Consider the following 23,496-nt stretch of genomic DNA (forward strand, 5'->3'; position numbering starts at 1 on the left):
TGGCGCGCACAAACCGAAAGGGAAACTGGCTTGTACGTGTACCGAGACATTCGTGAACCAAGGTTCCACTGTATATATAAAAGAGAGTTGGGATCCATATGGCTGTGTTTGTGGAGGGACGGAGAGTCAAGGCGGGTGTTGGAGTCACGTGATCATCTCCCCTCCCATTCACCTCATTTCATTTACTTCATTTCGCTCTGAGCTGAGCTCCGCAGCTGACGCGGTCTTGCCGTCCTTTCTCCTTTACTGATTTACTGTTTAGTAGATGCAGTACTTACTAAATAGTATTTTTTCCTTTAGTGTTTCTACTTAGTGTTTCTTAGTGTTTAGTAGACACGGTGTGCCGGTGTTTCCGGCGGTGTTGCGTTTTAGTGTTACTTTCTACTTCATTTTTGTACTTTAGTGTTTAATAATAAATAATAATAATTCATTACATTTATATAGCGCTTTTCTCAGTACTCAAAGCGCTAAAATAGTGAGTGATACTTAGCTGATAGCAGTGTACAAGCAGCACAGCACAACGCAGCCGGTAGGACAGGCGGGTGTGGTAGCGTAGTTGAGCGGCGATAGCAAGCAGCAGAAAGCACAGCAGGAGGAGGAAGCAGGATTTGGATGTTCCAATACACAGCCATAAACAGTAACGCTTGGTAATTTCAGCCGTGATCGCCCCAGAGCCATAAGCCATAAACCAGGTTTGTATGAACATCAGATCAGTTCCCAGTCGTAGAGTACTGTAAGATGAAACGGGAGCAGATCAGCATAGCGAATATAATCACGGAGACAAATCATCCCGAGGTGCTAGATCGCCAGGCACAAAGAAATGTTCGTAGGTCTCGTCCCGTGATCCAGAGATTCAGCTGTTCCCAGTAAAGTGGAGTCCATAAAATCTGTAAATATTAAGCCAAATCCATGCAATTCGAGTCAGCTGTATCCACGAACTATACGTACAATAAACAAAATAAAACAAGCGTAAGAAAGTGCAGAATTAAGGCAAATTTTGTGGAAAGTGTTGTTAACAGGGAGGAGCGGCGACAACAAGCGTGCGCCAGCGTCCCCTCACCTACTACAATAAAGCAGTTATAATAAAGAAGTTTAGTAGACTTTTACTTTATCTCATTTAGTGTTCTTCCCAGCGGTGTTGCCGTTTTTTAGTGTTAGTGTCTACTTAGTGTTTGTGTTTAGTGTTATGGAAGGAGTGATCTTACCACTGTCAGATTTTGCAATGAATGAGTTGGTAAATAATGATTATTTATCAACAGATCACATTCAATGAAATTTTAGCTGCGCATAAAATTTCCAACCTCAAAAGGTTTTGCTAATGTGGACTCCTGACATACCTAAAATGCCCATTCCACAAAATGCAAAACATATTCAAATATTACCTTCTGCAGCTACTGAACGAGTGACTCACTGGGTGTGTAACTATTATGATGGTTTTGTAATTCATGTCTGTGACAGTTTAAACGCTGATAAAAAATTCAACCTCACCAAAGAGCAGCTTCGTTTCCTTCATGCTTTTTTTTCCTTACAAACCTCCCATAGTTTATGAAGACGCACAGCAACAATTAAATCATACAGATTCTGGTGTATTCTCAATTGCATTTGTGTATTTCTTTAGGTATTGACCCAAGTGATCAAGTTTTTACTATTTCTTCAATGCGAAATCACTTACAAATAATTTTTGTTACTCGACAATTGCTTCCATTCCCTGTCGAAAGTAGCCAATGGGCGACACCAGTTACAAGTATTCAGTGCGTTCAAAGACCTGTACGAAGTACGGCCACTAACACAGTCACTCATAAAAGGGGAGATGACTCGGTGCAGGAAATGGGTATTGAAACTACCTTAGAAGACATGCAATCACCGAGGCGATTAAACGGATCTCAAGAGACGTCTTCTAGGTTGGAAAAAAAGCGCTTGGCTGCCAAAACCATATATATATATATATATATATATATATATATATATATATATATATATATATATATATATATATATATATAAAATAAAAATGTAAATGTTCGTTTGTTCAAAACCTTAAATCTCTGAAAGTTCTTCACCGATTGCTTTGAAATTTTGACACAACGTTGCATTCGAATATGCGCATGTTTTTATATACATATTATATAGATGTCACACCTGTGACAGGTAAAAACATGCTTTTTTTTGAAAACACAGTGCCATCTGTTGGACGTAAAAGCAACACACGCTATACTAAATATTTTATGATTCTATTTCAATGTTTCGATCAAATACATTTGTAAGTACGTGAATAAAGGCAGCGACATGGCAGTTTTTGGTGTGCAACCAGAAAGAAGTGATAGGAATGCGGTCATACATATCGATGAAATCGCACAGTATTAGGCTGGAAGATACATAAGCAGCAATGAAGCTGTATGGCGAATTCTTTCATTTCCCATACATGAACGAAGTCCAGATGTTGTTCACTTAGCAGTACATCTAGAAAATGGACAACGTGTTTATTTCACAGCTGCAAATGTGCAACAAATAGCCGTGAATCCACCGGCTACAACGTTAACTGCTTTCTTTATGTTATGTCAAAATGATGTGTTTGCGAAAACACTGCTGTATTCGGAAGTGCCTACGTATTACACATGGAATGCGAGTAGAAAATCATTTGAACAACACAAACGAGGAGAGCGAGTCAACGGACAACCTGGCATATTCAAAGAAACTATGATAGGCAGACTGTACACCGTGCATCCCAATCAAGATGGATGCTTCTTTGTTCACATGCTGTTGGTAAATGTGCCCGGTCCAACGTCTTTCCAGCAATTGAGAATTGTCAACGGCGTTACACATGCCACTTTCCGAAGTACATGTCAAGCTCTGAATTTATTGGAGAACGACCGACACTGGGATGTATACATTAATGACGCGTGCAACACGTCGCATCCAAATCAAATTCGTGCATTGTTTGCAATCATATTGACCGCCTGCTCTCCTTCATCTCCAACACAGTTATGGGAGAAATATAAATCGTACATGGCTGAAGATATTTTCCGTCGAATACGCAAGTAAAATTCAAATATAAACATGGATTTCACAGCAGAAATCTACAACTAAGCGTTGATAATGATTGAAGGTTTGTGCTTAGAAATCGCGAACAAAGTTCTCAATCAATTGGGAATGCCATCACCGAATCGATCTGCTGCTGCTTCGTTTGATGTAGAATTGCGTTGTGAACAAAATTACAACACGGGTGGTCTTTTGTCGTATGTGCAATCAAATATTCATAAGCTAACGCTTCAGCAAAAAGGCATTTATGATCAAATAATGCAAACTGTCAATAACGGGGTTGGAGAAATCTAGAAATTGGGAACGGAAAGATGCCGGTTGATCAGACCTCAGGACGAATTTCATTGCCTCATAACTTCTTCAATTTAGTGACGTGAAAAGAAGAATTGGTTGAAAAAGTATTTCCCAATATTCAAACCAATTATAAGAATCACGATTGGCTGAGTGAACAAGCTATTCTTGTGGCCAAAAACAAAGACGTCTACGAACTTAACAATATTATTCAGTCTAACATTCTGCACAGACAATGGAACAACAAAAAATATTGTATACCCACAAGCATTGTGAAATTAAGCATATTAGAAACGTGCGCTTTTGCTTTTCTTTCTTTTCCATTTAACCAGACTGAGCCACAACAACGTGTGGCGGGGTACAGCTATAAATGTGTGTATATATATGTATATATATGTATGTGTGTATATATATATATATATATATATATATATATATATATATATATATATATATATATATATATATATATATATATACACACACACACACACATCTATACTAATAAAAGGCAAAGCCCTCACTCATCAGTAATTCTCCAACTTGTGTAGGTAGAAGGCTGAAATTTGGCAGGCTCATTCCTTACAGCTTACTTACAAAAGTTAATCAGGTTGCATTTCGAAATTCTACACATAACGGTCATAACGGTCGACAACATCCGCCATGTTAAACTTTCTTTTTCATGGCCCCATCTTCACAAAATTTGGTAGGCGGCTTCCCTGCGCTAACCGAAACCGATGTACATACTTATTTTGGTGGTATGACACCACTGTTGGCCGCCATATTGAACTTTCCAACGGTCTTTGTTACTTAATGGGCCCATCTTCAAGAAATTTGGTACATGGTTCACAATGCTAACTGAATCCTACTTGCGTACATATATACGTCCATAACCTGCAGCTCGGTCCACACTCTGAATCCTCCAGGCACTCTGAGCATAATCTAATTTTGAATGTTGGGGCACCAATAATGTTACTGAGAAACTTACAGCCACCGCAACTTTGTAATGGCACGAGACTTCAGGTCACATTTCTGCAAAAGAACCTAATTGAGGCAACTTTTTTACTGGCGGTGGCTCAGGGGAGAGAGTTTTTATTCCTTGCATCCCCGTTATACCCTCTGATCTTCCATTTCAATTCAAACACCTCCAATTTCCAGTAAGGCTCTGCTTCACAATGACAATTAATAAGTCTCAGGGACAGACCCTACAAAAGGTTGGCATTGATTTGAGGCAAGATTGCTTTTCACATGGCCAACTATACGTTGCATGCTCAAGAGTAAACTCAGCGCACAGCTTTGTCATATTACAACCGGAGGGTCGAACTGACAACGTGGTATACAAAGGGATCCTTAACAAATAATTATTGGTACATTTTCCCTCAGTTTATTATTTAAAATTTTAAAGCAATGCTTCACCGCTGTGAAGCCCGGGTATTTTGCTAGTGTGTGTATATATATATATTTATTTATATATATATATATATATATATATATATATATATATATATATATATTACTAGCAAAATACCCGCGCTTCGCAGCGGAGAAGTAGTGTGTTAAAGAGGTTATGAAAAAGTAAAGGAAACATTTTAAAAATAACGTAACATGATTGTCAATGTAATTATATATATAATAAAAGGCAAAGCCCTCACTGACTCATCACTAACTCTCCCACTTTCCATATAGGTGGGAAGCTGAAATTTTGCATGCTTATTCCTTGCAGTGTGCCTATAAAAGCTTTATGCATCTTTTATGTACTATTGCAACGGGTGTACCCCCTAAAGTGTACATATAGATAGGGGAAACCACTCCTCACTATTTCTGCGACTTCCAATATACGTAGGAAGCCCAAATTTCTCATGCTCATCCTTTACACTGTACTTACAAACGTTAAGTATGTTTCATTTCGCGCCATGCCCTGTAATGAACTTTCGAAAATAACGTCTTTTTTTTTTGGCCTTTCTCACCATTATGCCATAAGGAACATTTGAAACTGACCACTCCTTTTGGCAGTTTCATTCCTTATTTCCATTAACAGAGGATTTATTTCATGGCAGAGATGCACAAGGGCCACCCCCGGTCCCCCTTCCTTTTTCCGCATGGCCGATGTTCTCACATCTACCACATGGTTGGCTCCTTGCCTATATACATTAACGGCATCCTGCGCTCATGTGCCTCCTCACTCGCTTCCGTACTTTCCTCAGCTGTTCGTCGTGCTCACTGCTCCCTTCTTCTTTACTCCACTGCTTCAAGGGTGGAAGGACTGCTCATTCTTCTTTCAGGCTATCTCTAAACCTCACCCATACTGATTTCTCCATGTGTAACATATCCAAGCAGAGAACCATGACGCAAGTGCTGTGTGATTGTAAGCTCATTGTATGGGATGAATGCACTATGGCACACAGAGGAGGTGCTGAAGCTTTAGATAGGACCCTACAAGACATCAGAAATGCAACAAATAGGATGGGAGGCTTGACAGTCTTGCTGGATGGAAACTTCTGGCAGACCTTACCAGTTGTCCCAAGAGGAACACACGCTGACAAAGTTAAAGCATGCCTGAAGTCTTCATACCTATGGCCTAAGACCAACGTTCTTACCTTAAGAATAAACATGATGGTGTACATGAACTGCGACAAAAAAGCCGGAGAGTTCACTGCTCTCCTCATCAAAATAGGTGATGGCAATTTAATTGAACAGAACTGTAAAAATCAATGTTCCTAACAATCTCTGTCTCCTGGTGAATACCTTTTATAAACCCTTTTGAAAGTGTTTACCCCGACCTAAGAAATGTGCATGAAAAGGACATCTCATGGTTGAGGGAGAGAGCTATTCTAACATCAAAAAATAACATGACTTCACATATAAACACCATTTTACTTCACCAACTAACTTCTGAAACAAAAACATATAAGTCTGTTGACTGTGTTGTAGACCTAGTGGACGGTGTGCACTATCTAGTAGAGTTTCTTCACACTCTTAATCCTCCGGGTTATGCCTCCGCATACTCTACTTTTGAAGGTCGGCACACCAATTATTTTACTACGAAACTTACAACCACCAAAACTTTGTAACGGCGCCAGGCTTCAGATCACATCTCTGCACAAGAACCTCATTGAGGCAACTGTCTTCACTAGAACTGGCTCAGGGGAGACTGGATTTATTCCTCGCATCCATCTCATACCCTCTGACCTCCCTTTCCAATTCAAACGCCTCCAATTGCCAGTAAGGGTCTGCTTTGCTATGACAATAAATAAGTCACAGGGCCAGAATCTAAAAAAGGTCCGCATTGACTTGACACAAGATCGCTTTTCACATGGCCAACTGTACATTGCATGCTCAAGAGTAAGCTCGGCAGACAGCTTGGTCATTTTACAGCCTGAGTTCAGAACAGCAAATATCATTTACAAAGAGATCCTTACATCCTAAAAATGTGCATTTCTCATACACAGCAGTTACAATCATAAATTAAACGCTTTACAATCATCGAATTCACTCTCAATACTACAACAAGCCTACGACAATTACATTGGCAATCATGTTACATCCATCCATCCATCCATTTTCCAACCCGCTGAATCCGAACACAGGGTCATGGGGGTCTGCTGGAGCCAATCCCAGCCAACACCGGGCACAAGGCAGGAATCAATCCCGGGCAGGGTGCCAACCCACCGCAGATCATGTTACATTATTTTTAAAATGTTTCCTTTTCTTTTTCATAACTTCTTTAACACACTATTTCTCCTCTGCAAAGCGCGGGTATTTTGATAGTAGTTAATAGATCTAAAACCAATAACAAGGCATATTTAAGAGCACATTGCTGTTAAGTCATGGCATGCAGCTGCCCTGTGGTCTGACAGAGGCTAAGCTACTGTTTACATCGCGGCACACGTTCAGGAAAAAGTCCCTAACTTTCAGCAGTCACCATTTTAGCCCCTGTAGAGCTCAGACTAACTAACATCATAATATATTGTATTTTATCGGATTGTCTAAGGTTTTGAAGAGTCCTAACACTTCTAAATGCCATTTGAGTGCTTATGTTTTATGTGCTATCCTGAGAGCTTGCCCTTTACTCACACAGGCAAAGGTCCTACACTTGTATCCTTAAAATCTCCCTACTTGCTTCCTCAGAGAACACGATGACCTTGTCTCACAGCTTGACTCACAGAAACTCAAAACAAAGCAAGTGAGAAGGACAAGCAGTCAAGATGCCTCTCTAACAAAATAAGTGGTGTCCTTTTAAAGCTGCTTCAGGCCTAGGCTTTTCATAGCTAAAAGCACTAAAACTAATAATAAAGCATATTGATCATTAATCAAAATTCTCAAGAGAAGAAGCAAATCAACCCCAAATCATGATAGCTCCTTGACCATGAGGTGTTGGTATTGCTATGCAATGCTCTTTTACCTCCAAACCATTATGAACTGGCAGCACAATGATACTGGAAAAGGGGAAAACATGCACAAACCAGTCTAGGATATTTACTAGCCTACCTAAAGATAGACCTCACCCCAGTCAGCCTGACCCCATCTCCACAGGCCCAAAAACGGGGTGTTAGCTTAGATTCCATAAAGCTCTCACCAAATGTCAAAGACCATAGAAGGACCCCCTCTCTGGGCTCAGATGTAAAGGTTGGGGAGTGGTCCTTCAGCAGTGACATCAGGGTGGCCATACCTCTTAGGGTACCAACAACATAACAGGATAACGAAATTTAAAGAAAACATGAAATTTATGTAGCTTAAGAAAAATTATGGAAATAAAATTAGAAGGTAAATCACATTTGAAAAATAACACCAAGTAAGCAAAAAATTAGGTGACCATAATACAAATCGGGTGTTGCACACTCCTCTCTCATTAGTTGTTGTATGTTGTGGAGCATATCCAGGTGGTCTTCTACAAGTCTGAGATGAGCAACAATTTCCTCGGTGGTGTTCCACCATAAATACAGTCTGTGTTTTTATTTTAGTGAACACATGAACAGACACTTTGTCAAGTTTCAGAAATTTCAGCAGGTCTTTTGCAGTTTCCCCTACATGTTTGTTGTTTACATCTTTGCTCTCGCTGTGATCTTTATGAGACGTCCACTCCAGTATTTAATTTTCTTCATTTATAGACATTTTGGTGTGAACACCCAGTTGCTTTCAAAGTGATTTTGTCAGCTTTTCCAGCTTTATGCATCTCTTCTTTACTTCTAAGGTCCTCTTAACTATCTTTAAGAAGTGTCTTGATGAGATATTGAGACAGCAATTAGCTAAACAAACAAGCTTAATGGGCTGATGGTCTCCTCTCCTTTGTCACATTACAAGAGACCAGTTTGTCAGCACCCACATTTTGTGTGCCTTTGGAGGTGTGGCTTGGACATACCCAGTCCAATAAAAGTCTCCTTTCATTGGTTGAGCACCTGGCTAGATGGGACTGTAAAGGTTTAAATGACAGCTTGGTTTGTATTTTCAGGAAGAATCCTGTCAGAAATCCAGGAGGTCAAAGGGTTCACACACATTTTCTGATTTCAACTAACCATCAGTTTCCTTTAACCCAATTAACCCACTCGAGTGTCCATCTCTGTTGAATGTGCATTTTTAGGTAACCATCTTGAATCCAGCCTATTTTATTTATACAAGTGCATCTGGCACATTCTGCTAGAAGTCAGTGGCAAAACAGGAAAAATGCCAGATGCTTTAGGTTGATGGTGGTCACGTTCAGTCCTGGGGGTTCATTGGGGCTGCAGGTTTTTGTCTTACACAACATCTTCTTGTAATTGGGTCCTATCTTAATTGATAATGTGGTTATCACAACAGTTTTCATGCCACTTTTTCAGGTGTTTTGGTTATTTATGCCGCTCTGTACTAATGAGCCCCACCAAGTGAGTTTGACAGTAAAGGATCGTCGGCCTTTAACATTCAGTGTCATTTGCACACTCGCCTACAGAGTTTTGTTGTTAATTGTCATCATCAGGATGTAAATTGTCCATTACTCGATTACGAATATATTTCATACTGAGTGGATTAAAAGTGGTCAAGGCTTTTACTTCAACTCCATGATGCGGTAGTTTATTTAAAATCCCTACAACACTTTGAATGAAGAAACACTTTCTATCTGCAGTCTTAAATTCACTTAAATGCACTTCTTTTGGTGTTTGTCAAGTTGACAAACATTTTTATACATTTTAAAAAGTCTTTCTGTGTTCTTTCACTTTACAATAAGGCTGAAGGTACCTTAGTTCCAAATGTGAAAACAAAAACCTTAAAACTTACCAAACACGTCCACTGCACTAGGGCTGTGCGGTGTCTGTAAAGCTGACATCAGTGATGTGTGATACCATTACCTCTTGTGTTGGGAGAGGTGGAGAGATGCCTGTGGATTGTAAATCATTAGCTGCAATACCCATGTGCCGTGGAAATCGTCTGCACAGGGAGGGTGGTGTGTATGGGGGGTCATTTTAGCTTTGGATGCCAGAGTTAGTGATGTTGTCTCACAGATTGCTGCAGCTCAGCATGGGTAATGGTATTTGATAAAGTTATTAAGATGATTCAAAGTTTGTTTGAAATCGCTACAAATTGGGAACGAAAATCTACAATGAGATCTGCCTCATCGTAAAATTAATATGATGATGTCTACCTACAGGAAACCATACAAGTTACTAATTCCTTTTTCTCACTCACACACGGCACCCTTAGTTATTCTCCTTCTACCATCTTCTGAACAGAAAAGCAGCTTAGCAGGAGTTTTAGTAAAAAGAAAAATTCGCTTTTTTCTGTTTTGTCGTGATTTAGCTGTAGTGCCTATTTTGACTTTTGTTATCATGCATGCAAATGGAGTGCCACCGAGCATTGATTGGTATTGCAAACTTGTATTGTATGGTACAACGTGCATGCAGGTGGACAATGGCACTGGCTTTTAAAAACAAATGTAAGGCACTTCTTTGATTAAAATAATATATCTCTCTCCACCAGTCACTTTATTTGGTACACCTTGTTAGTACCAGGTTGTACCCCTTTTTGCCTGGAGCACCGCCAAAATTCTTTGTGGCATAGATTCAAGAAGGTGCTGGAAGCATTCCTCATTGATTTTGGTCCAGATTGTAATGAGAGCATCACAGCTGCTGCACATCCATGATGCGAATCTCCCGTTCCACCACATCCCAAAGATGCGCTAATGGATTGAGATCTGGTCACTGTGGAGGCCATTTGGGTACAGTGAACTCATTGTCATGTTTGAGATGAGTGAGCTTTGTGACATGCTGTGTTATCCTGATGGAAGTAGTCCTCAGAAGATGGGTACACTGCGGTCATAAAGGGCTGGACTTTGTCAGCCACAGTACTCGGGTAGAGTGTGGCATTTAAACGATGTTCTGTTGGTGCTAAGGAGCCCAAAGTGTACCATGAAAGTGTCCTCCACACCATTACATTACCACCACCAGCTTGAACCATTGATACAAGGCAGGATGGATCCATGCTTTTATGTTGTTGATGCCAAATTCCGACCTTACCCGCTGAATGTCGCAACAGAGATCGAGACTCCTCTCACCAGGCAACGTTCTTTCAATCTTCTTTTGTCCAATTTTGGTGAGCCTGTGTGAATTTTAGGCTCAGTTGCCTGTTCTTATCTGATAGGAGTGGCTCCCGGGGTGGTTTCTTGCTGTTGTATGTAGCCCAACTCCTTTTAAGGTTTGACTTGTTGTGCTTTCAGAGATGCTCTTCTCCATACCTCGGTTGTAGTGAGTGGTTGTATTATTGTGGCATTTCCCTCTACTTACCCTTTACCTATTTTCTTTAAGGGTAAGTGTACTCGTCAAGTTTGTTACCGGGTTGGATTACTGTTGCACTTTAAGATTAACACACATATACAGATATATGCATACACACAGACCCTAACCATAAAAGTGCCATATGAATGATGTACAACCCCAATTCCAATGAAGTTGGGACGTTGTGTAAAACGTAAATAAAAACAGAATACAATGATTTGCAAATCCTTTTCAACCTATATTCAATTGAATACACTACAAAGACAAGATATCGAATGTTGAAACTGATAAACTTTATTGTTGTTTTGCAAATCTTCACTCATTTTGAATTTGATGCCTGCAACACATTCCAAAAAAGCTGGGACAGGGGCATGTTTACCACTGTGTTATATCACCTTTCCTTTTAACAACACTCAGTAAGCGTTTGGGAACTGAGGACACTAATAGTTGAAGCTGTGTAGGTGGAATTTTTTCCAATTCTTGCTTGATGTACAACTTCAGTTGCTCAACAGTCTGGGGTCTCCGTTTTTATATTTTGCGCTTCATAATGCGCCACACATTTTACTTCTCTGAATCTTTTGATGATATTATGGACAGTAGATGATGAAATCCCTAGATTCCTTGGAATTGTACATTGAGAAACGTTGTTCTTAAACTGCTGGACTATTTGCCCACGCAGTTGTTCACAAAGTGGTGGACCTCGCCCCATCCTTGCTTGTGAACGACTGAGCCTTTTGGGGATGCTCCTTTTATACCCAATCATGACAAACACCTGTTTCCAATTAACCTGTTCACCTGTGGAATGTTCAAAACAGGTGTTTTTTGAACATTCCTCAACTTTCCCAGTCTTGCTGCCCCTGTCCCAGCTTTTTTGGAACGTGTTGCAGGCATCAAATTCAAAATGAATGAAGATTTGCAAAACAACAATAAAGTTTATCAGTTTGAACATTCGATATCTTGTCTTCCTAGTGTATTCAATTGAATATGGTGGCGCAGTGGTAGTGCTGCTGCTTTGCAGTAAGGAGACTGTGGAAAATTGTGGGTTTGCTTCCCGGTTCCTCCCTGTGTGGATAGCGCTTTGAGTACTGAGAAAAGCGCTATATAAATGTAATGAATTATTATTATTATTATTAATGAATTATTATAAAGAATTTGCAAATCATTGTATTCTGTTTTTATTTATGTTTTACACAACATCCCAGCTTCATTGGAATTGGGGTTGTATACACATGGACGTTATTCTCTAGCACTCTAACCCACAAAAGTACCGTATCAATAACACAAACACAGTCCACTTTCCTTAGTACTCCAAGAGACTTCCTTATCATAGGCTTGAACAACATTCAATGTCTTACTTTATATCTCGGACCTAAAAATTACCTTTGATCTCCAAGAATATATTCAAAATATACAAATGCTCAACATCCCTGGCTATAGGCCATTTATCAACCAGTGAATGTTTTACTTTTACTATGAGCCTATGAGCTATCATAGGCTCATAGCAAGTAGCGAGCTGCGTACTCATCACAAATTTTAAGAAAATTTCAATGCATAATAAGGGGCAGAGTGGGTCGACCTCTTCACCTCACCCGTTGAAGGATGCCCGGGCTGGTTTTGAGACCCAGTCCACTCTAATGCAAGATTATCCAGCCAATCTGCCAGCCCCATCTACCCCACACACATATCCAGGTAGACACTGGCATGTTCACGCCACGCCCTGAGCAACTTTCTATTTAAAATCGAACCCTTGCCTGTCGCTCGCGTGTATTCCCCGCTAGACGACCAACAGCTATGCTGAGTTCAAGCATGCCAATTGGTAAATTTCACTTTTTTACAATACGGGATCCCCATCTCTGACTCAACCTTGATTACAAAAACAAATTCTGGCTTTCTCTTTCAAGCGCGCCTCACCTTAAACCACCTACAATGGACAGGCTGTGAGGACGGCGGAGTGTTAAACATGCGGAGGAACCTGTAGTGGCCATTATGCTGGCTCCACGAGCACATCACAGCGCTCACCCGATAGATGGCCCCTGTGTCCCCGCGGCAGCGCCTTCAACACACAAATTTTAAGTTGTGTCTAAACAACAGTGTACAGATTAAGTTTGGCAACAGTTTAGACAGAATTCATATCATAGGTTCATAGCAAATAGTGAGTCACGTAGCATCACAAATTTTAAGAAAATTACAATGAATAAATGGGCCGAGTGGGTCAACCTCGTCACCTCACCCGTTGAAGGATGTCTGGGCCGGTTTTGAGACCCAATCCACTCCTGTGCATGGCATGGCACTGTTTTATGAATTAAGCTGTTTAGTATTGTGATAACCCAAGATTATCACTTTTTACTTCTTTAATTATATAAAAGTTTTAAATAATATTTCAATACTAGATTCCCTGCACAAATTTTGCTCCCCCGGTCACCCAACTTTTCATGACATATGTGAGGAAATTCATATGTCCTTATCACCACACCAACACCATCCTTATTTTGCAGATGTGTCAATTGAAGGCGATCAGCCAGCACTCACCCATCACTTGTTTAGCCCTTCCTGACACAGTGAGCGACTCCGTTTAGCATCTCAGCTCAAGTCTGCGTGGAATATTTTAGAGAGCCATGAGTTGGAAGGAACTGTATAGTTATCACAGTTTGAAAGACATGCATTTCATCTGCAGCGATCTGTGCAAATACAGGATGACGTAAGAAATGTGAGGCAAGAAAACGTTGTACACGTAGCCAAAACAGAAAATGTTTTTATGTTAGTTGATATGAAGTGTAGAACGTGCAAGGACTGACGTCCAAATCTCAAATAATGTCTTTAACAAAGGGTATAACAAAACAATTGTGCTTTTAGTCAAGAATAAAATGGAAGAAAAAGAAATTGTTCAAATGACATATTGCTGTGAATGTGTAAAAACCGATGTCCAAATATCAGTCGGTACAAAATAAAGATGTTTGCATGCAGGTGGCGCAGAGGTAACATTCCTGCCTCGCAGTAACAAAGTAATGGGTTTGAATCCTGTGTCCTCCCTGCATGGAGCACTTTGAGTGGTGAGCTATTAATATTATAATTATATTTGAGTGGCGTCCGTAACAATCAGTGTAAATTTATGGTATGTGTAGGGTCCTATGATTTCCACAATGCGGAAAACACGGACGGAATCACAGAATTAATGCTTAAAAATGGATTTTAGATTTACAAACAGAAATGTGCGAAATTTAGAGACTGAAGGGGAGACTGTTACAAAACGTCCCAATAAATTAAACGATTGAATAATCTGTAGTTCTGTCATTCAGATACTATTTTCTAGTTTGTTGTTTTTTGAAGCAAACACAATTCTGTGTAGAAATCCAGTCGTGTTGTGAATTAACTAGCTGCATGAGATAGAAATGTTGAAGTGAGCAGTATCAGATACCCTAACTATGTCGAAAAAACTAAGAAACACGAGCTTAACTGTAAATTTTGGGCACAACAATATCCAGGTGACTTTTACGAATCTGGACAACTTTTCTGCACGTTTTGCCAGCATACCATAGACTGGACACGAAAAGATACTTGCAATGACCACATTAAATCTAAAACCCATCTCAAGAAGAAGGAGAAATTAAGATCAAAAAAGTGTTCCCCTTCAGGTAACAGAGGAAACAACAAAATCGTCAGATGCAAGATGCCAGTTTGTGTCCATGTGAGTCAGACATACTGCTCGAGAAAATGACGAAGATGCGTCCATTGTAAAAAAAGGAGGCGCGCTGCCGGAAAATGAGAGCAGTCCTCGTCAAACTCATTTGCTCCGTGTCTTTGAACAAAATATGGATTCCGTTGTTTGAAAGATTTGTGGCAAGAAAATATATGTTTTAGTAGAAGAAACCACTGATAGCCGAGACCACAAGCGTTCTCAACATAGTGATAGGTGAGCAAACATTTGGCTGCATGGTAATTCTTTTATGTAGGCAATTCTAATTGTACGTGATGTATTTATTGCGAATCATTTAACCGATTTAAATTATACAGGTATTTAACAGTCTTTCCCATAGTAATATATTATTAGTGAACTGGTTGTTAACGGGTTCCTGTTTAATAATTAACAGATGTTTCTGGATTTAATAAATGTTTTGCCTCGCGGTGACGAGGCACACAATGTCCACATTTGACTCTTTCGTTATAAACTCGGCACCTACAAACCTGGGCAGAAGAGCAGGCTTCTCCTCAGATGCAACGAGCCCTTAAAAGCGGGTCACTCTTTCTTTTTTTTCTAAAAGTGAATTTAACCTTCATCTCTGGAGGATGCATCAAACTAGTAACAGCTCTTACAATTCTGGAGGGCACTCACTGTCCTACTCCAGTCTCAGCATACAGCATCATGGAGGATCTGGGCTCCTACCTGATGAACGGAACTGCAAAATAAGGTTCAGTTGTGCTAGTGTGCCGTTTCATTAAAACGAATGTAAAATGCCATTTCATTAGTTTGTTTTGTTGAAGCTGTTACTACTTTCATACAGTTAAAAAAAAACAAAAAAAACATTAAAACCCAAAAATCCAAATCAAGGAAAAATAAACCGGTACAAACCAAAAATAAAAAAAAAATAAAATAAAATGGAATTTGTGAAAAAGTAAAACGGATTCCATAGGGCCCTATATGTGCAAAAGTTAGCACTGAAGGGATACAAGCAGAAACAAGCAGACTCATTTCTTCTTGGTGAGCAAACAAGTTAGTCTTCCTCAAACACAGACATTCATAGCAACATGTCATTTGAACTTTTTTTTTTTAATTATTTAGGTTTATTCTTAAATAAAAGCACAACTGTTTCGTTATACATTTCATTCACAGTAACATAGGGGGACTCCGCCCCCTGCTCTCTTCGCTCGCCCATCCCTGGGTTTGGTTTGCCGGATATACAATTTAAAGAGATTATTTTCATGGGAATTGTTACATATGCATTATTTTCACTTTTACTTTAAAACTTTGGTAAAAACAATACTGTACTTGTCCTTTAATTTCGGCCCCGGGTGTGGTTAAATCTCTTTCTCTCAGAACGTATAATGCTGCTCACGTTGTGAAGGGGGGGTGCCTGAATGCACGCTAAGGAGAAGTGATCAGATCATGTGCTGGCTTGCTGCTGCTGCTGGCGAGCTGCGTATTCTGCTTGTCACGCTTCGCGTCGATCATTTAAAAGCCTGTACAGCAGCTGTCCTTTGGCCACTTCGCGTCTCTGCTGCTCGCGTTGTGAATGTGGGGTGGGGATGGGGTTTGGCTGAACGCATGCGAAGGAGAAGCGGTCGGATCATCTGCTGGCGAAGTGTGTGTTCTGCTTGTCACTTTTTTAAGAGCTGGAAGCACATGAAGCATGTCTGCCAAAAGCTTTCCAACAACTGCTAGGTTAGATGTCCGTGAGCTTGTTTTCAATGTTGTCTCACTGCCTTGTTTTGCGGAATGTCAAATTGTCTTCCAAGAAGATCACGTCTCCCTAGTCTCCTTTCCAAGATTTTTTTTTTTATAATAGAGAGATTTGGTTTTATTCTTGAATAAAAGCAGACTCTTTTTTTATACCACATCTTTATTTGATAACTAACATTGTTAGATCTGCAAGTGTGTACTTGTCTGGGGCCGTGGGATGACTGGTGGCACATGAGGTTTTTATATGCAAAGTGCTCTTGGTGTTTCAGTAGAATGCAGACTCTTTCAGATTAGAAGACGCCAAGACACTTGAAATGTTCAAGTTCAATGCAACTCCTGTCTCTGGCTAATAGACTGCTGCTGCAACGTTCATGAAACACGTTCACGCTTCCCACTATCTGACACTTGTCAGTATTATTTATTTCTTATTTTTGTGACACATTTGTAATATATAGATCAAGCATATGTCACGTTAGGGTAATTATAACTGCACAGATAAATCACTTGCCTTTTTAGCACAAACTGATAAAAGGACCATGAATTTATACAGACTGTTACAGACTCGGATCAAAAGTATTGTAGCCACCGGGGTGTAAGATGAGTTCAAGCACAGGCCGAAAGAAATCTAAAAGTTAGTTTTAAAAATATTTAGTGAAAATTAAAAGCAAATAATCCACACAAGAATAAAGAAAAGTTGTTACACATGTACAATTAAAGGCAAAAAAAAGGAAAAATGTTATCTTCTCTAAACTTAGTTTTTCTTGTAAAATCATTAGTTGTTTCTATACTTAAAGATTCTTAACTTCTTTTTTTTTTTTTTTTTTGTTCTTTATTTCGCCTTATACAATTTCTTGTATTAGGAATTTGTTAGTTTTTGCATACCCCTTGGGGTCAGAGCGCAGGGTCAGCCATTGTACAGCGCCCCTGGAGCAATTACAGGTTAAGGGCCTTGCTCAAGAGCCCAGCAGAGCAGTGGCCTTTTTGGCAGTGACGGGGATTCGAACCGGCAACCTTCGGGATACCAGCGCAGATCCTTAGCCTCAGAGCCACCACTGCGCCTTCTTCTGTACACTTCAAACGTACGGTGCAGCACTTAAAATTAAGTGCTTTGTCTTTCATGTTACTTGACACACAAAATATGCACACAAGGTTTGCAATTCTTAAAATTCTCGTAAGGCACAGTTTAAAACCATGTGCCCTCTACACCAGGGGTGTGCAAAGTCATTCCTGGAGGGCCGCAGTGGCCGCGGGTTTTTATTCCAACCCAGTTGTTTAATTAGAAAACAATCCTTGCCAATAATTACATTTCATGGTTTGTTAGTGCTTTAACTCTGCTATGTCAAGTCATTCTCAAATCCTAGATTTTTTTTTTCCATTCTAAAGATATCCAAATATTTTGAAGTGTAAAACGGATGGGTAATTCTCAATCCTTGACTTTTTTGTCTTCTCTTTCCTTCCAAGTATTTAATTAAACCAAATAGTGCATGATAAATACACACAGGCGTAAAGGGTAACAAGCAAAATGGATAACTGCTGGTTTCTTTTGTCATTTGCATCTTATTGCTAATAAGGAGCAATTAAAAACCAAGAATGCAGCTGTTTAAGACTTAAATAAGCAATAAGGGTTCAAAATCTTAACGAGGGAGATAACTAAAATGAAGCAGAAGTGTTTCTAGAGCAATTAGTGCTTCTTATTAAGCAATTGGGTTGGAACAAAAGCCTGCAGCCACTGCGGCCCTCCAGGAATGACTTTGCACATCCCTGCTCTACACCTTACACATGGCAAGGCTGGTCACTAACTGAGATTAATGTTTAGTCAGAGCTGTTAGAAATAGCTAGAATATACCAATTCAATTCAGCTGTTGGGGGTTTTAGGAACATTTAGTAAAACATTTATGATTCTTATGTAACTAGGAAATGGCTCTTACAAATATGTTTTTATTATATCAAACGTACCCGGTAGAAATTTGAACGTCCAAACACATGAACATCTTTATTTTGTACCGACTGACATTCGTTGTTAGTTTCCTATTCTGAAACAAGGTATGATGAGAACTTCCACCTCCAGCTAAAGACATTTCAAGATGTGAGGAATTCTCCACACTTGAGTTTAGGATGATCAGTGCCATGGTGATGGTGTATGCACCTTAGAAGAAGTCTGTCTACATTCTTAGCAGCATGCACGAAAAAGTGGAGATTGGGGATGATCAGGGGAGGGGAAAGAACAAACAAAAACATGGTCACAGGCTCACACAAAGGAATGTGAATATGTATATAATGCAGCATCAGTGCCTCAGTGTTTTCTTATGTGTATCATACAGGTCATAAAACAATGTATTCAAAGTGTTCCATATAATTATGTCTCTTTAGAGTGCAGTGTTGACATTTCACAAAAGGTATAGCAAAGCAAATGTATTTTTATTTAAGGATAAAACTGAATTAAAAAAAAAACATTCAAATGATGTTGCTGTGAAGGGGTTCAGACTGTGAAGTCCAAATATCTTTTTCAAATAAATCCTTCTCAAATACAAGCAGATAATGTCTGTGTGCTGTTGTAATTACCTCAATGTTGCATACCTGTAAGTGCTATTGTCATGAAAGTAAAAATTCACATTCAAACTCTTATAATAAACACATTTGAGTTGTGTCTACAATAACATTTATTTCATTGTATAGGTACACAAATCGTTGTGGACACGGAACACGCATTCAGTGTATGTACATCATTTCAAATAATGATATATCATTACCTATATACATCCTTACAACTCTTTGCTATATAAAATCTTCCACACAGACTTGAGCTGAGAATTCTGGCTGGGTGATTAATAGAGAGAGTCGTCATGTCAGGAAGGGATGGGTGAGTACAGACAGAGCGCTGCTAATTGACACATCTGCAAGACAAAAACGGTTATTGGCGGGCGATTAGCATGGTGATAAAGACCTTTTGCATTTGTTTATGAAAAAAAAAGGTGCTAATGGGCAACAATTTTTCATAGGCTACCAGGAAACTAGTTTTAAGAATATAACGACAATACAATACAGTTCTGTAATGTAGTTAGCAAGACTTGTCCATTAATGTTTCAATTGTGTCTGTCACATGTCTATTGTTTCAACATCTTTTCTACAGAGGTGGTGCTCGTGCTTCTGTTGTAATACAGACGTTTAAAAGAACAAGTTGGGTGTCTTTCCACATACAAATTATGTTTGGCAATTGCTTGTGCTGATCAAAGGTTGTTCCTAATTTTAACCAGAATTCAGTGTTGTGACTTAATATCAATAATAGAGTAATGGATTGAAAATCTGTTTTCTTTTACATGCAGGAGGCAAACCCCACTGCTGTTCTGAATGTGGCAAAACATTCTCTCTGAAGAGTAGTCTTCAGGCTCACCAAAGAATTCACACAGGAGAGAAGCCATATTGTTGTATTGAATGTGGCAAGCATTTCTATTATAAGGCTAGTCTTCAGAGTCATCAAAGAATTCACACAGGAGAGAAACTGTTTTGCTGTTCTGATTGTGACAAACAGTTTACACACAGATGGCATCTTCAGGTTCACCAAAGAATTCACACAGGAGAGAAACCCTATTGTTGTTCTGAATGTGGCAAACATTTCTGTGACAACAGTACTCTTCTGAAACATCAAAGAATTCACACAGGAGAGAAACCCTATTGTTGTTCTGAATGTGGCAAACAATTCTATTACAAGAGTAGTATTCACAACCATAAAAGAATTCACACAGGAGAGAAGCCATATTGCTGTTCTGAATGTGGCAAAACATTCTCTCTGAAGAGTAATCTTCATAAACACAAAAGAATTCACACCAAAGAAAAGCCATATTTTTGTTCTGAATGTGGCAAACAATTCTATGACAAGAGTAGTCTTCAGTACCACCAAATAATTCACTCAAGAGTGAAGCCATATTGCTGTTCTGATTGTGACAAACAATTCTATCTCAAGAGTGGTCTTCAGAAACACCAACGAATTCACACAGGAGAGAAGCCATATTGTTGTTCTGAATGTGGCAAACAATTCTATGAGAAGAGTAATCTTCACAATCACAAAAGGATTCACACAGGAGAGAAGCCATATTGTTGTTCTGAATGTGGCAAAGCCTTCTCTCAGAAGAATAGTCTTCAGAAACACCAGAAAATTCACACAGGAGAGAAACCATATTGTTCTGAATGTGGCAAACATTTCTGTGACAACAGTAGTCTTCAGAAACACCAAATAATTCACACAGGAGAGAAACCCTATTGTTGTTCTGAATGTGGCAAACAATTCTATCGCAAGAGTAGTCTTCGAAATCACCAAAAAATTCACACAGGAGAGAAACCCTATTGTTGTTCTGAATGTGGCAAACATTTTTGTGACATTAATAGTCTTCAGAAACACCAACGAATTCACACAGGAGAGAAACCCTATTGTTGTTCTGAATGTGGCAAACAATTCTATCACAAGAGTAGTATTCACAACCACAAAAGAATTCACACAGGAGAGAAGCCATATTGCTGTTCTGAATGTGGCAAAACATTCTCTCAGAAGAATAGTCTTCAGAAACACCAAAAAAATCACAACGGAGAGAAACCGTATTGTTCTGAATGTGACAAACATTTCTGTGACATCAGTAGTCTTCAGAAACATCAAAGAATTCACACAGGAGAGGAGCCCTATTGTTGTTCTGAATGTGGCAAACAATTATATCGCAAGAGTAGCCTTCAAAATCACCAACGAATTCACACAGGAGAGAAACCCTATTGTTGTTCTGAATGTGGCAAACAATTCTATCACAAGAGTAGTCTTCGAAATCACCAAATAATTCACACAGGAGAGAAACCCCATTGTTGTTCTGAATGTGGCAAACAATTCTATCGCAAGAGTAGTCTTCGAAATCACCAAAGAATTCACGTGGTAGAGAAGAAAACCCAAGAAAGTTCTACAGAATGCTAATTGGGGAAGATGCACTGAAAGTAAAAAGAACTCCAGAAATAAAAAAAAAAATGAAAGTGAAGAGTTTTGGAGAAAAAATTATAAAGATGATCAAGAATGCCACAACCAAGCAAAATGGATCAACAAACTACAGATGGAAACAAAACTCATCCAACCAAAAGAAATGTCATGGAATGAAGTAAAAGAAGAAGCCATAAGAAAGAAAATAAAAACTGCTGCTAGCTAGAAGACATCTGGTTCAGATGCTGTACCACATTTTTTGGATAAAGCATTTAACCTTTCTTGGTCTACGATATGGCTGACAGCAGAGGTTCAATAATACAGGAACCAGAGGCAACAGCAGAGTATCTTAAAACAGGGACAATTTCCCTACTGAAATATGACCAAACAAATATTAAAAAAAAAAAAAAAATGCTGCCCAATAATCCTTCTTTCAACCATCTAATAACTATCACAGCCATAGATACAGAGTGAATTTACACAAACCCAGACCATAACATCTTAATGGCAGTAGTAGAAAATTTGAATAAAAGATAGGTATTTGGCACTAAAGACCAGCTACTAATGAACAAAGCCATCATGTAATGTTGAAAAAAATTTCAGAAACCCAAGTGTGGCATGAGCAGTTATTAGTCACGGGCAATAGTTAGTCACTTGGAACACACCAGTACTGAGTGGGAGAAAAATAGGTGCCAGATCTAGTAATTAAAAACAAAAAAAAAAATAGTTTAAGAAAGTTTAGAAAATAGAATTATCAGTTCCCGGAGACTACTCAGTTCTAAAAACGGACAGGCAAACAATTAAAAAGTATCAAGAAATTCAATCGGAGGTGTTCCAAATGTGGGATGAAAAGAAAAATAGTGTCTGTTGTTCTTGGATCAACAGGAATAATAAAGAGAAACTTTCAAGCCTATCCTGATGAAAGAGTGAGGGTCACTCCTACTTTGCTAGTAAGGACATCAAGAAAGTTTTAGAGAAACCAACAACAAAAGAAGCCAGATTACTACTGTGAATGTAGCAAGCAAATCTCTGACAGGAGTGGTCTTCAGAGCCACAAAAGAATTCATACAGCAGAGAAAAAGGATGGATCACTAACACAAACATACAAATAAAAGCAGGAATTTTTCAAGGTCATTCATTAGCTCCCCTGCCATTCTGCCTATCACTTAACCCATTATGCAGCCTCCTAAATAACCTTGGTCATGGCTTTATTATCAGCTTTCACAGAGATCCAGGTCCTCGGATAATTACTCACCTCCTTTTTATTGACAATTTGACACTGTACAGCTCCTGCAGCCAGCAACTGGAAAAGCAGCTAAAATTAGTAAAACAGATTTCGGATGACATTCGAGGATTGATAAGTGTGGCAAAGCTACCTTTGTCAATGGAAGGCTAACCTCAACTGCAAACATCAAAATTGATCAGGAGCGTGCTATTAAAAATTTGAATCCAGATGAAATGTATAAACGCCTGACCATCCATGAAGGAGCCGACATAGACCACAAGACACTAAGACAGACTGTCGTCAAGGAATACATCAGCAGAACGAAAAGAATCCTTAAGACCCTCCTCACTTCAGACAACAAAACCCAAGCTATTAATCAATTTGCAATTCCTGTGCTATCCTACAGTTTTGCTATCATCAACTGGTCACAGAATGAGCACCATAAACTGAATACCAAAACAGGAAAATTGCCACATGTGTAGCAACAATCGGAGTCTAAATCCCAAGATCAGAAGGAGCTATGGGCCTAATTGAAATTGACTACACATACAGATTGGTGATAATTGTACTACAAACTTACCTAATGAGCCTAAAAGACCCAATGTACAAATAACATTCAACCATGAAGTAATAATAATAATAATTCATTACATTTATATAGCGCTTTTCTCAGTACTCAAAGCGCTATCCACACAGGGAGGAACCGGGAAGCGAACCCACAATCTTCCACAGTCTCCTTACTGCAAAGCAGCAGCACTACCACTGCGCCACCTGTGAGTAAAAAAAGTCTAAACCTACATCCATAATCAAACTTGCTCAGCTTTTCTGGAAAATGATGAAATGCCAGAAACTC

General features: G+C 39.2%; 1 protein-coding gene across 1 annotated transcript in view; it reads left to right on the forward strand.

Annotated features, from left to right (window-relative positions):
* LOC114664938 (gastrula zinc finger protein XlCGF26.1-like) overlaps positions 1-22,499 on the forward strand; it is a 36,422-nt gene extending 13,923 nt beyond the window's left edge. Inside the window, exon 3 of the mRNA XM_051925422.1 lies at positions 19,791-22,499. Within this exon, the coding sequence (XP_051781382.1) occupies positions 19,791-21,418 (1,628 nt within the window). The 3' untranslated portion in view covers positions 21,419-22,499. The remainder of the gene's footprint in view (positions 1-19,790) is intronic.
* The last annotated feature ends 997 nt before the right edge of the window (positions 22,500-23,496 follow it).

Source organism: Erpetoichthys calabaricus, chromosome 1 (assembly GCF_900747795.2).
Source record: "Erpetoichthys calabaricus chromosome 1, fErpCal1.3, whole genome shotgun sequence".
NCBI classification, from domain to species: domain Eukaryota; kingdom Metazoa; phylum Chordata; class Cladistia; order Polypteriformes; family Polypteridae; genus Erpetoichthys; species Erpetoichthys calabaricus.